Source organism: Mugil cephalus, chromosome 1 (genome assembly GCF_022458985.1).
Source record: "Mugil cephalus isolate CIBA_MC_2020 chromosome 1, CIBA_Mcephalus_1.1, whole genome shotgun sequence".
In the NCBI taxonomy this organism is placed as follows: domain Eukaryota; kingdom Metazoa; phylum Chordata; class Actinopteri; order Mugiliformes; family Mugilidae; genus Mugil; species Mugil cephalus.
The window spans coordinates 43,517,473-43,532,052 of record NC_061770.1 but is presented as its reverse complement, the minus strand read 5'-3'; the positions used below and the strand labels follow the sequence as shown (position 1 = coordinate 43,532,052).

Sequence of the window (14,580 nt, the reverse complement as noted above, 5' to 3'; positions counted from 1 at the left end):
ACGTGTCGTTGTAGTTAACCGGCTAAAAGAATGAGCAGCACTACACAACGTCTGTTTTAACAGTCACAACACAAAGACGCAGCCTGTGAAGGCATTGTGGTGCTGCAGCAAATCAATATCTCTTACAAGGGTGAGTGGTTGATGAATTTCAGTCATTATGAAACCACAGACACTCGGGTTGTTTTTGTAAAACTGTGTAGTAGTGTGTGTGATTTGATGGTAAAAAGGCCGGTCCAAGAAATAGACGTTCAAGCCTCCAGGCTGCCCGCGGATTCATAGGCGCACCTGCATGTTCAGCCATTTATCAAACGCAAACTCCTTCACTTTGGGGATGATTATTTAGTAGAAGGATGCGGTGTAATAAAGCCCTCGGAGACATGAACTAATTTGAATGCTGCCTCTTGCTGTGGGGGAAATGGCTAATTTTCACATTAGCATTTTGGAAACCAAACAATCATTAATTAGAGAAAATCACTGTCGGATTAATAAATAATGAAAACAATAATTGGCGTGAGCCCTGCATCCTTCCGTTGAACGCTGACAGTCGAAATGTGACAACCAGTCCAAGAAACTCAGCCAAGAAACTCTTACAAATCTACAAATTTCACAAAACGTAACATTTCACCTGCCTTGGTTACCGTACGTTTCCCATCACTGACATCGGCTGAGTTAACATGGACACTGTGGAACAGAATAAAAAGGTTCACCTGGAAGTAATCAACAATCAGAGTGAGAGGGAAAATATTACTGCACCTAATAATCCTGTGTGCTGTTGGAATCAGTACATTTATTCCTGCTCTGCACCTCACGTGGGTTAATCAGGTGATGTTAAATGTTTCCAGAAAGCTCAGAAACAGGGTGGCAGCACAACAAACGTGTGAGCAGAGCTGTTGAAAATGTGCCACCATCTAGGTCACCTTCATCTATTGAATGAATCCGGTGTTGTCAATAAATATGTGGAGAAACTTCTCATTGGGTTCTATTTAAAACACAACAGAAGCTCCTTAGCTCCTCACCTCTACCCTGATTGATGTTTTTGGGTTATCAGTTCCTGTTATTTAGCGTAAACCGCTGAATGATTTCTGTGATTATACTGATGATTGGACAGTCTTTCTGCAAGAGGTGTAATAACACAGAATGCCACGCTGCAAGTACTGTCTAATAAACCCCGAAGCTCACCTCTGCTGAACAACTTAATCCACTCTTTAAGTGTTTGCTTCCCTGGATGAACAGTTTAGGTCGCAACTGCCAGCGGTGGCAGATGCCTCACAAATAGATGTTGCGACTTTGCAGCAAATACAAATGACCCATATCGCTGGCCTAGAAATGTCAGCGATTCCAATTTAACCAGCGATACAGCTGAGGGACGAGCCCGCGATGAGAGGCGCCGGCACACGCTGAATACAAACTCTGTGCTGTGTCACGCAACTTTCCACAATGTTGGAAGATGCCTTTCAACTTGCAGCGAGACCATAAACTAAGCTACTACTCAAGAGTGTCATCAGTCTCTGACATCTTTACAATAAGCTGGTATCTAGGAAACTGTATAAACATAGATAACAAAAGAAAAACAGTCTGGAACAAATCTTTTAGCCTACAGCAACAGCCCTGCTTGACGGATTCAGTCTATTTTCTGTCCACTGTTGCTAGGGGAAACTTCAGCACTTGTAATTTCTATGGCAACCTAGTGTTCCCAACGCTTGCGGATCCTGTGATTTCTTTGCAAGAGTTTTAATGCATATATTACCCGGGCTTCCTAAAGCCTGGGTATTCATAGGGCGAATGGAGGAGTGCATGGCGGCCGGTGTCTCGTTAATCTGTCGTTTCAGCATGCTGGTCACAGCTGACTCCCACAAACACACTGGACCGGACTCGCGGAGGGGTCCAACTGCAGCAGGCGTGAGAAACTACTGACTTTAACCAAACAAAATACTGATTATGCTAAACCATGTCTGTCTACATTAGTTGTAGATGGTCTGCCATGTAATTATTTGTAGTATTTTAAAGCATAGGTCTCCAACAGGGGGTCTGCGACACCTAGGGGGTACACGGTGGTACTGCGAGGGGGAGGGGTCCCAGAATCGTTGGTTGATTAGACATTTTTGTATATATTTTTTTTACCCCACAAATTTAAATTTTTTTGAAAACACACTAACAAAGTTTAGTAAAAGGATAAGGGATAGCTTCATATCAAATGCAAAATGATAATAATAATGATATACATTTATAAATCGCCCTACGTCGTGATTAACATAGAACACATATCTCCAACAGTTTGGGGGTCCTCGGCCTGAAAAACATTAAAGACCTCTGTTATAATGCAAAGCACTATACAATTTGCACTTTACTGCAGCAAGTAAGGAGACAATCCTAAGAATAAGAAATGAAGCAGCTGTCAGTTAAAGGTCACCGCGGGGACAGATGGACTTTTAAAGTTTCCAACTATGACACAATTATGGGCCAATAAACTGAAGGATAAATCTCTGACAGACCTTAATTTACTCCCATCTCAAATTTGAATAAATGATCAGAACTGTCCATATAGCCCACGGAGCCATCTGGAGACAATGTGGAGAATGGTGTTAAAAAGTGATAATCACTTACTCATTCAGTCTATTCCACTTCAGTGGCTGGAAACAATTAATTAGGCGTTAATGATGCCTGACAACAACCGTGTGAATGGGTTAGAGGTCTCAGGCTAAAGGTAAACCGACAAACACAAGAGGATTTAGCCAAGAGGACGAAAATGTCTATAAAAAAAAAATATGCACCCATCAGCCACAACATTAAAACCACCATTCAGTGAAGTAAACAACTGATATTACCTATATTGCCTGGCCTTCATGTGGATGTTAGTTTGATACATACCAGCATCTGAACATGTTTACAGACCAAGTTCACAACCTTGTAAAGAAGTGAGGACTGGCCACAATGTCCTCACTTTGAACAAATGTCAAACTGGTGTACAAGTCCTCAGGAAGATGGTTGGACAAGTACACACACAGAAAACGTGATCTATTTGACTGGACCACCTTACTGCTGTCGCTGTGGTCATTCTTACGGCAGTGGAACGGGATCAGCAAGGTCACCCCGACTGGTCCGCAGATATACAGACACATCCAGTACCTAAGGCTGTGATGCGCTGTGTGTTCTGACGCCGTCCCTTCAGAATTAGCTTTCACCGTTTTAGCAATTTCAGCCACAGTGGCTCGTCTGCCGGATAAGAACCACACAGGACAACCTTCCCTCTGCCCTGGCTCCCCACGAGCCTGTCACCGGTTCACCGCTTTTGATACGTTCTGACAACCCCAGACCAGGAAGACCCCACCAGAGCTGCAGTCCTGGAGATGCTCTGACCCAGTGGGTTTGGCCCTTTGCCAAAGTTGCTCGAATCCTTCCAGCTTCTAACACATCAACTCTGAGGAGAAAATGTTCGCTTGCTGCCTAATGTATCCGACCATCTGACAGGTGTAATTATACCGGGATAAAAGGTGTTATTAACTTGTCTCTTGTGGTCATGTTATGGCCGGATGGTGCATCTTCACTACATATAGTTTAGGTCGTGTTGTCCTGGCTGCTTGGTTATAATGGCTGGCTTAGACCTCCCCATTCAGTATGTGTAACGGCATAAATAGATCAGCTGCTGAGTTTTTTTTTAATTTATTTATTTATTTATTCATCATTTTATGAATTAAATGCTCTGCCTCTTTGACACCGTCGATGTTCTTGTTGCACTGGTTTTTGTCTCATCATTAAACCAGCCAGTGACTTAATGACAGGCTGCTGTTGGTTCTGAAAACGACATTCACTCATTAATCAATCAAATTTTAGACCAGGATCCGTATGTGGGGTTGAGCTAACTGATCATTTAGTAGCGTATGTTGTCTGCACCTGCTTGTTCGTTTAGAGGCTTCAAGTATCAAACCCTGTTCATAAGGTGATTTATGATATTAAATGAAAGAATTGTGGCCTATAGACTGTGATGTTTCTGTATAACTAGATTTTTATTGTAATTAAGAGGCGAATGCAGAATTAATCAGACTGAATAAATAAATCACAAGGCAACTATTGATTGTAACGTCGGTTGTTTCTTAAAGAGCTACGAATAATAAGACGTTGTTGGTCTGACAGTGGCCAGTAGGACATGTCACACACTAAAGGACTGAGAATTTTAGTCTACTCTGAGCGAGGAAAGGGGGAGGAAAAAAAAACAAAAAGGTCTCATCTCTTGCCAGACAGAAAGAAATGTCATCTGGAGCGCCGAATGAAGCCAAGAGTTGGTGAGTCATTTATCACCCTGTATCTTGTATCTGGAATACCGGCTGTCAAATGCAAATGCTCCATTATCATCTTCAACACACAGGAGAAGGAAAAAAATAAAAAAGAAAAGGAGGTATTCGGCAGCATCGGGAGGAGTCAAACAGCATAAGCTCGTCAGGAAGTTCTGAGTCTGTGAAGCACATTTCCACACTTTGTTGCTTTCCATCTAAAACGCTCCTACATCCTGTTACATGCTGTGCAGCTCAGAACCTTTTTTTAAGATGAATGGCGCCGCTTCAAAGCAAAGGGCAAATCTGCCTGTGAGTCAAATATGCTCAAGTGTTTTAATGACTCGTGGTTAACACTTATTTGCATTTGCACTGTTTTCTCCTTTTGAACTGAGCGCTAATAACAGGTGTTAATGCTAATCATCAACAAGAGTCATTTCGATGGGTATTACAAGTGTCGCACTGGATATTTCAAGTGTCAGCTTGCGGAGGGGAGGTTTTCTCTTCACTCTGAACAGTTGCTGGACTGTAAAACCTCCTCTCGTCTACAATCTGGTTCCTAAAAGGTTTGTAAAAGTTGTTAAACAGATCTCTCCGTGTAAAAAAAATGAAAAGCACTCAAGACAAATGTCAACCGATTATCACAAACACACGGGTCTGAAATCTACTCAGCCGGTTTTTACCATCTCCAGGCCTTGTTACATGCTGCTTCTATTCATAGAAACCAGACACCTACACAGTAACTTGCCTTTCTAAGGTGCAATAAGCCATAACAACTGCTGTCTCTGTGTATCACGCGCTGCAAAGATCCTGGCGGATTTGTTGCGCTACCATATTTATCTTTGTCTATGATACTTCATCAATCCTGTTTAAGTTTCTGCTGAGTTCTGGCTCTGTCACTTTGCTTCGGGGGAAGGGGTGGTGGTGGGGGATCATCCTCCGAGCTTTGACTACAGTCCCTACATCTGGATCCAGCCAAGGCCAGCAATTACCCAGCAGTCCCTTCCTACTGCCAGCACGCCTCATCTTCGCCAATTAGCGTAGGGGGGGCTGATATTCTACATGCTGCTTTGATCGAGCGGCGACACGCCGCAGAGGCAGCGAAACGCAGCCGAGGAGCCCCTAATGAAAGAAAATGAGACGTTATTAATGCCTGATCAAGTTAATCAGCAAATCGCCGCGCGCTCTCCCTTGCTCGGCGGCGCCACCGGAGTCCCACAGGGCCCGCCTCAGCTGGAGGTAGGAAAACATTTGAGATGCGCTAATGACTGCGGAGCCCGCGCTCATCCATCCTGCGTATGAGCGCCGCGCAATCGCTGAGGCAGCAGGGAGGGGGGAAAAATGGATGGACACAATCACGCTCCGAGCCTGACACGCGGTATTAAAGCGCCTATTTATTTGGGGTCTGTGGGCTTTCTCTTCTGACAGAAAGTCCAATCACAGAGACGGAGGACGCAACGCAGCCGTAACTGGTGGGGGGGAAGCCAATTACGCTGCTCAATGTGCAACTCAGCGCATTGACGTTATCATTTCGCGTTTTGTTGATGTGACAATCAAGCCGGTGGGGCTGACGGCGCCGCTGTCAATAGTCATTCCACTTACACGTGAAATCCATTTTTTTTTTTTTTTTTTTTTTTTTTTTTTTTGCGGCTCCTTCATCTCACAATAGCAGCGGGGTTTGTCAATGGCTTCATCTTCTGCAGTCAGGTCACCCTTTCTGGGTGGATGGATGGATGGATGGATGGGCCGCGCGCTCCCATCCAGTCAGAGCAACAAGATACTGTAAGCAGGAGAGAGGCGGGGATCAAAGATCTCCAATAAGTCAGGCGCAACAAAAGGTCGCAGCTGTTCAATCAGAGCACGCAGCCAACAAGACTGAACATCACAGGCTGTTTGAAGAAGGTTTTCCACAGAGAATCTCCTTTTTTTTTTTTTTTTTTTTTTTTTTTTACCCCACTACTCCCCGCTGCCGCATGCAGCTTTGCTTTTGATAACACTTTCATGAAGTAGCATTTGGCTGCACAAAAAGTGCACAACAAACCTCGCTGGCATATTTTTTTATTTTTTTATTTTTTGCTTTGCACCTCTGACCTTTGCATCTTTTATTAAAGTCGAAGGCTGCTCTGAAGTCTCCAACTCTCGCAGCTCAGCTCAGGTTCCGTGCAAACGCCCGGTGATGCTCACGGCTCCGGCAGACAGAGGGTGGGGGGAGGACGACCGACAAACTGCTGATGTAAACAGACAGACGCCTCTCCTCGGTAAACTAGCTTTCCTTGCTAATCCCCGGCAAATCCTTAGAGAGCCAACGGGGCCATTTTTTTTTTTTTTTTTTTTTTTTTGGACAGCGCCCCACAGGCGTTAATTTGCATTCATCAGTCGAGTGCGCAGAGGAAGTGTCAGAGTGAACAAACAAAAAACATAATGTCACAAAGCCTCCTGTTTTAATTAGATAAGACTCAATCACCGTCCAAGAATTACACAAATGGAAACTCGAGGCGAGAAGTGGCGGGTCGGCGCGGGGCCAGTGAGAGCACGAGTGGTTTCTTGACCACTAAGCTGCGCGTAAAGGGCCGACAACTTGAGTACACACAATAGCCCTGCTGTGTGGCTTTTGCAACACCTGCTTCTTCTTCTTCTTCTTTTATTCTATTTTATTTTTTTACTCTTTCCACTGCAGCACAGGAGAGGAGATGCACATACTGTACCCAGAGGTTACGGCTCGACTCCAAGACAGGAATGATAATGAGAAAGCATGCAGGCGGAATATTCATAGGCTGTCACATTACTGTGATTCTTGAAGAGGAGAACGCATACAATATGAGGGCCAGCGTGTAAGGAGGAGGGAGGGGAGGAGGGGGGGATGTGTGAGGGACTCCGGGCAGCTCTTCATGAAGTGTTGGTCAGTTCTTATTAATCTTATTCCTGCCCGGAGAGAGAGAGGCAGACAGTTTCCATTCATCTTTAATTAGATGGATTTTTCTAATGGGATGCTGAAGGGGGGGTGCACCTGTTGCGGACAGCACTCACGAGTTAGTCAGGGATAAATAAAACAAACTATCTGGATGAATACGTGGCAAATATTTACACACATTCTCCTGTCAGGAAGCTCATTCCCTCTTCTGACGTGAGTGATGTCAGTCTATCAATCTATTATCGATCCCATCTGTCAGTTTCAATTAAATTTGCATTAAATAGACAGATAAAAAATAAATAGATAAAATAGACTTTTTTAATATATATATGATTTTTTTTTAGCTTACCTTGAGGGTCTCTATGTCCAGAGTAGCAGACTGCTCCATGTTACAGTCTCATTTCTCTCAGTTACATATTTCCACAAAGTTGACACAAGCTAATAAAAAGCTCTTCTAGCTGTAGTCTACTTCTCCACTCTCAATCACAAGAAGAAGAAGAAAAAAGAAAGCTGAGATCCACTCTTTAAAGGAAAGTTCTATATTTATTTTTACCTAACTAAGTACCAGCACTTGTTTTTACATTTAAGCTGTAATATGTGCAGCGGGACGAGGTCTGGTGAGGGTCTGCGGGATCAGAGGCTCCGTCCGTTGGCTCCCCTTCAAAACTCAACCTCCGTCAAGGTCGACGCGACGACTACAGCTAGTTCCGGTGTCGGATTTCAAAGTAAGAGTCAGAGCTTAAGCGAACACGATTCTTAATCTTTATCGTGGATTTCACTGTGTATTCACGGTGTACAGAAAAATCGAAAAACGCTTCTTCACACAGTATACAGAGTAAAAATCTAAATGAAAAATATGCAAAAGAAAAAAAGACAAGTTAAAAAAAAATATATAGTAAAAAATAAATAAGATCAGCCTATATACAGCATTGTAATGGATGGTTGTCACTTTTCTATTATAATTATCGTTATTATATTATTTGAAGTAGTATTATTCATATTATTATTTTTTACCTATCTTACTGTCTTCTGATTTAGAAGAAACAAGTCTTTGTCTGTGTGCACTATTTATTTATTTAAAACCTCTGAAAACAAAGGTCCCCTTTTGAGTGTTGCAGATAAAGTGTCCGATAAAATGACCGTGGCAGAGTAGACTCATAGCTGTTAACTGCCCAATCATTTTATTACAGTATGATTTGGCTGCGGTTGACATTTCATCTGATTTGTACTGGGTAGTTAAATCTAAAGCAGGGTGTCATAAACTGATCCCATTCGTGAGTGTAAAATCATAATTAGTTCCTTTTAGATACAAACTAATGTGTCAAAATTCCTAACACAAAAAGAATATGGCAAATGGTCTTTATACCAAACCGGTGCAATCAAATTACTAGAATCTCAGAACAAATGGCAGCTTAAATTTTAATTTGAGATGTTTTTTGATTGTTTTTTGGGGTTTTTTGTTTTCCAAAATTTTTGCAAAATGGACTCATTATTCAGAAAAGACGAGGCTATTCAATTTCCGGTTAATTCGCAGTGAACTGTGGCTCACTTCACAGAAGTCAAATCTCACTTTAAAGGCAAGAATTCGTGTTACTCAAGACGAGCTTCGTGCTTGGAAAACTGACGAACAGATCATGCAGCAGCAAACAAAATCCTACTTGTCTAATAACGTCAGTACCCAACATCGGCATCAAACGCCGAAAAACAAAAAACAAAACCAATAACAAACAGTGGTTTTATCTGTAAGGATATATGAGGATTTTTTTGGTCGTAAATTAGCACGCAACTCGATAGGGAATCCTCACAATCCTGGAGTTTTCTCCCAACCACCGACAGCGTCGTACATTTAACCATTTACCTCCCCAGATTTATGGGTTCCCATTCGCTGGGAATTGATGCGCCCTGCAGGAGGCACAGTGACGATGCAGCAGGACTGAGACGTGGGCTACATTACAGTCATTAGCGGGACCGTTCATTTGTGAAAACACCAAGTCAGCAGACTTATAAAGGCCATTAAACCGGTCTACAAACTTACATACTTGCAAACAAATATATGCAATAATGTCAGGGTTAAGCTTTGTTTTGCTCAGTTTGCCTTTTCCGGTTCAGTCTGATCCATCAGTTGCTGAAACGAATCATTTGTTTTTCTGTTTATTCATTCATTTATCTTTTTATACATTTTATATAATTTGCTTAACGTTAGAACGAGGTAATACGTCTAAATAATAAACGTCCATCATTATTGTTTTTTGTATATATTCTTGTTAAATATCGCGCTACTGTGACAAGGAAATTTCTCATACGTGAGATAGATGAACAATGTCTTAAAATAACTATTTCCATCTTCTTTGTTTATGATTATTAACAAGCTGTTGTGTTGCTGCAGTGTCGTTGAAGAGCCAGTAGAGGGCAGTAGGGAAGTTTCAGCCAGACAAATACAATCGAGCTCGAGCGCCCGCCCTGAAGGATTAATAGTCAATTATCGATCAGTTGATTCGTCGTCGTAAGGATGTCAGACGCGAAGCAAATAATGGCGCAGAAAAGGTACCAATCTTATTTATGTTATTTATCGGTAAGCGTTTATGTAATGGGCTTATTATGGAGCAATAATTTCTGCAAATGATCAAAATGGCGTTTTTGTTTCCTTATTATAAATGGCCTTTGGCGGCGCCTGTATTTATAGCTGTTTCTTATTAACAGTATATTCTTGCTTCTGTGGCTTCAGTATTGCTTTAATTTGAATCATTCACTGCTATACATGTGTGCATTGCAGCGCCAAAATAGCAGCAGGAGCCGTTGTTTGTGTTGAAAGCGAAATAAGAGGAGATGTGACCATTGGTGAGTCATTAATTTTTTAAATCACAAACACACAAACGTATTTGAGCGGTTTTATTCTCCTGATTTGTGAGAATAATAATAACAATAATGATAATCTTCTGTTTCCACAGGTGCTCGGACAGTTGTCCACCCCAAAGCACGGATCATCGCAGAGGCAGGTCCTATAATTATAGGAGAGGGTAATCTAATAGAGGAGCAGACACTTATTATTAATAGGTAGGTGTCCTGCGTGTTCAACACCGTTCTTTTAACCGCTTTACCAGCCCCAGCTTCATTATTATCTTGTCTTATGCGTGTTGTCTGTAGTTATCCAGAGAACATAATGCCAGACTCGGAGGGGGTTGAGGCGAAAACCATGATAGTTGGGACTAACAATGTGTTTGAAGTGGGATGTGGTATCCTTTTCAGTTGCAGCAACAATAGCAGATTTTAGCTGACGTCAGATGTATCATATATGTAGCCTAGCAATATATTTTGTCTAGAAAAAAAAATCCAAACACACTGAACACACAAAAGACGGCAATATAGAGTTTGTCCAGCAGATGGCACAAACGCGTTTGTTTGTACCTCTCAGTGATCTTTGTTACATTTTTTATTTATTTATTTATTTATAAATTAAGTAAGGCTACAACAAAATAATTAATATTAGCCGGTATATAGCATATATGGACTTGGCTGTCGTTTTTTGGTGACTTTTAATTGTTTGTTTGTTTGTTTGTTAGTTAATCTGCTGTCTCATATAAGGTTGAAATCCTTAACAATTCTGCCACAGTGTCTCAAGCTTTGAAAATTGGAGACAACAATGTGATTGAGTCGAAGGGTAAGTACAGCATTGTTGTCAGAGGTGAGAAACATGAGTAAAGCCATATACCATATGTAGCCACATAAAGCGTTACCGTATACATCAAGGAAGAGCAGATTCTTTGGAAAGTCCATTGAGAAACTTTATTGATCAAATACTAAACAGATTTCGCCCATGGCAAATAAACACAACATCCAGTCTTGTGTTGTAAGCCAGATGTCACGCAGCCACGATAAAGACTTATTTTTCTCTAATATTAAATCCCAGCCGATCTGGGAAGAAACGTGATCCTAACAAGCGGCTGCATCATCGGCGCGTGCTGCCAGATCAACACGTGCGAGGTCGTGCCGGAGAACACGGTTGTGTACGGTTCCAACTGCATCAGGCGTGTGCAGAGCGAAAAGCCACAGGTCAGTTCCTCACCGGCGCTCACGTGTGTCTGTGAGATTTATTGGCTCGTGTACAAATTGCTTAACCGGGGATGGATTTTTTTTTTTATTCTTTCTTTTTCTTTTTTTTTTTTATTCTTCCTCTAGCCTCAAACTCTGCAACTGGACTTCCTCATGAAGATTCTGCCCAACTACCACCACCTGAAGAAGACGGTGAAAGGCAACAGCACACCTGTGAGGAACTAACATGGATCTGGATAGAGAAGAATAAAAACCACAGCAATCCACAGCACCTGAAGGTCTCACATTTCCCCCAGCATACAGTTGTCTTACACTACAGTGCTCATAGTGTCTACTGGAATACCTCTCCCACTGAAAACGACTACTTTTGCACTTTTTTCTTTGCTTTTGCATCACTTCTGACATGTGTTTTGCACCTTCAACAGTTAATGCTGCCAAACTATTTTAATGTGTTGCAATCATTTATATTTATAAATGTTCCAATAATAAAAAAAAAAGATATGAAAAAGATTGCATTTGTTTGTTTTTACATTTTTTTGGCCATCAGGAGGAGCTATTGAGCAACTTTGTTCCCTCTGTTCACTCTAAGGGCTTTTTTTCATTAACTGATAAAAAAAAAAAAGCATCGAATTAAAATACTATTTATTAGTAATACAGCTAAAAATAACTCTATCATGTTTGGGGGTTTAAAAATACTCCCACAAATAAAACAACTCCGTGCCGAAATACTCCCACCAAAGTACAGTTTGTGTATGTTTAAGCTGATTTATCACTTCAAAATGGTTAGTGATTAATATCTAAGATAGCTATGGGCGCGGCCATCTCCCTCTTGGATTCGCTGGGTTGCCAGTTCTGTGCCCTCCCTTCAGGGTTTGGCAAATTGGTGCTGTGGGTACAGTGGGAATTCCAAACAGAGCATGGTTCATTGTAATTGGCATGGGTGTGGTTTCAACTTGCATTTCTACATCAGGATGGGCCTGGATATTGTCTGGGCCCCCCCTCACTCCATCTCATATCTTAAGTCCCCCCCACCCCACCCCGTGCTCTGATCTGCGGGCTCACAGATTTGGATGAGTGTGCATTTGTGTGTGGTCGAGGGTAAAGAGTCATTACAGCACAACTGCCCGAAACACCTGACATGAAAAGTTCAGATGTCGCAGTTTACAGTTGCTTCCTTTAAGCTCTTGTAGCTGTAAAACAAAGCCAAGGCCGCCGCAGCTCCTGCTCCTCAGAGTTTAAAGGCTTTTTGTCTCGCTCAGTGGGCAGGGCGCCACACGGCACGGCAGCTCCCCGTAGGAGGCCCGCAGCTGGTGTCGCGCACTGCCAATACTCATTTGAACATGTCACGGCGGAGTCCCACGAGGAGTCCACATCAACCAGGGGCTAATTATTTCAGCGGCGGAGTACAGCCGGGGTCACGTCTAGGCTCCTTTCTGTTCTCACTTCTTCAGTTTTGTTTTGTTTTTTTTCCCCCACCGCCATCATTTTTATTTTGGGGTGTTGCCAAAGCGTCAGATTACTTTAATGTGACAAGGAAGACAGATGCTGCGCACAGTTGCACGGATGTGCAGAGTGACAAGGACCTCATGGGGCGCTAGTGTGGCCTCTTAATCTGCGGAGGGCTTTTTAGACGGGGGAAATGGCTATGATGATAGCAGCTCATGGCAGGAATTTGAGAGGAAGTTCAAATGCTGTTCTATATTTGGAAGCAGTTATTTATACGTCTCCCTAACTGTACAGAAACTAAATTATCTGGCTCCCAGTCGTTTGTTAAAACAGCCTTTCGGCATCGCAGTGGTATTTGCTTTTCTTTTCATATGATTACCTCAAGTCAATATCAGGACTTAGCTACAATATGCAGCATTCTCCAAAGAGTCAATAATACCCTTTCATAAACAGAGACAGAGGCGTGAGATTTTTGTTTGGAGTGCAACACTGGATACAGAGGAGTTTGCTACAGAATGAGTCAATGATACTCTTTAGTGTGCACATATAGCTGTAGTCTTGGTGTGGTACTCTGCAGTCAGTCATGTTCAAACAGGCCACCAGTTGCTTTGGAAGGATAAAGGCTTTCTGACAGCTGACCTTTGCATCCAGGTCCACTCCACCTTTGAAAACTGAAATGTGACCTATAGGCCGCAGTGATTTCCAGTGCAATCCCACAGAAATAATTAATTTCATCACGACGGGGACTCTGAGCCACCGGACGTCGTGCCTTTTCAGCCATGTTAGCAGCGTGGCTCTGTAGATGTCAGCCGGTTGGTCCACCATTTTGGTCCACGGTGAAATATTTCAGTAGCTATGAGATGGATAGAATTGAAAATGGGCACAGACATCTATGATATCCCTGATGTTTCTGACAAACATCCCTGATATTTGTGGTTTTGGAGTATAAATGTCTTTTAATTTTATAGCAGTTGCTATAGAAGTTGCACTTCATGGTTGGCGCTAATTAGCAGATGTTAGCATGCTAATATGCTAAAGTAACACAAACAACAAACATGTTAGCACATTGATGTCATTTACAGCATTTTATTTTATATGTGGCAGTGAAATTATATTAATTCCTTACAGACAGAAATAAAGAACGTGTAAAATGATGAAGTAAACTAGCTTTATATGTTCACTGGAGCTGGGACAGTTTATGACAACAGACAGCCTTAGTCGCCCTTTATGGTTGGTAATAATTAGCATATTGTTGATAATGGTACGCTAATATTCTAAACCAGCACAGAGTGCCTTTAGCTGTTGTCTGTTGTCATCACAAACATATTAGCATGATGATAATTTCACTTTATATTAATATCTGGCAGTGAAAATACTACCAGTTTAATAACATTAAAACAGACTTTAGGTAACCCATCTGGAAGCTGAGCTTAGCTTCACTTTATGGTTGGCGTTAATTGGCTAACCTTAAGATGCTAACATGCTAAACTAGCAAAAACAGCTGTTGGCCATAAAATCTGTGGTGTTGGGATCTTAGCATTGTCGCCGCTAGCAAGATGATGTTAGCATTTACATGCATTATAAGTGAATTAAGTACTAGTGCCAGCTATTAATTAAATTAATAAATTATAACTTTAATAGTTTTTTAACATGCAAAATTACAGACTATGTAACTTAGTTACATTAAGTATCCATATGTATATGGAAGCCAAGGTAGTTTATGTCTCAGCTGCACTTAGTTGTTGGTGCTAATTAGTAGGTATGCTAACGTGATGAACTGACACAAACAAACTGGTGCTGCAAACATGTGGTAGCATGTGGATGTATTTACTTGCTGTTCACACCACGGTGGTGGTGATATCATGTAGTGATATTATGTAGAGTTTAATTACTTTGTAAGAGAAT

At 41.9% G+C, this 14,580-nt stretch overlaps 2 protein-coding genes across 2 annotated transcripts in view; one reads left to right on the top strand and one right to left on the bottom strand.

Moving 5' to 3' along the window:
• Positions 1 to 7,901, bottom strand: part of LOC125024465 (zeta-sarcoglycan-like) — a 40,620-nt gene extending 32,719 nt beyond the window's left edge. Inside the window, exon 1 of the mRNA XM_047612278.1 lies at positions 7,529 to 7,901. Within this exon, the coding sequence (XP_047468234.1) occupies positions 7,529 to 7,567 (39 nt within the window). The 5' untranslated portion in view covers positions 7,568 to 7,901. The remainder of the gene's footprint in view (positions 1 to 7,528) is intronic.
• A 1,671-nt stretch (positions 7,902 to 9,572) lies between these two features.
• Positions 9,573 to 11,739, top strand: LOC125024472 (dynactin subunit 6-like). Its single transcript, XM_047612292.1, has 7 exons — positions 9,573 to 9,723; positions 9,953 to 10,017; positions 10,128 to 10,233; positions 10,324 to 10,412; positions 10,790 to 10,837; positions 11,087 to 11,229; positions 11,356 to 11,739. Exons 1-7 carry the CDS (start codon positions 9,689 to 9,691, stop codon positions 11,452 to 11,454), a joined length of 585 nt encoding a protein of 194 aa, XP_047468248.1. The 5' UTR covers positions 9,573 to 9,688; the 3' UTR covers positions 11,455 to 11,739.
• Positions 11,740 to 14,580: the final 2,841 nt, after the last annotated feature.

Bases quoted from the DNA above. Each gene is read 5' to 3' on its own strand.
- LOC125024472 (XM_047612292.1), top strand. From the start codon at position 9,689: ATGTCAGACGCGAAGCAAATAATGGCGCAGAAAAG. The intron at 9,724-9,952 runs GTACCAATCTTA...TGTGCATTGCAG, and splicing joins CAAATAATGGCGCAGAAAAG to CGCCAAAATAGCAGCAGGAG. The intron at 10,234-10,323 runs GTAGGTGTCCTG...TGTTGTCTGTAG, and splicing joins CAGACACTTATTATTAATAG to TTATCCAGAGAACATAATGC.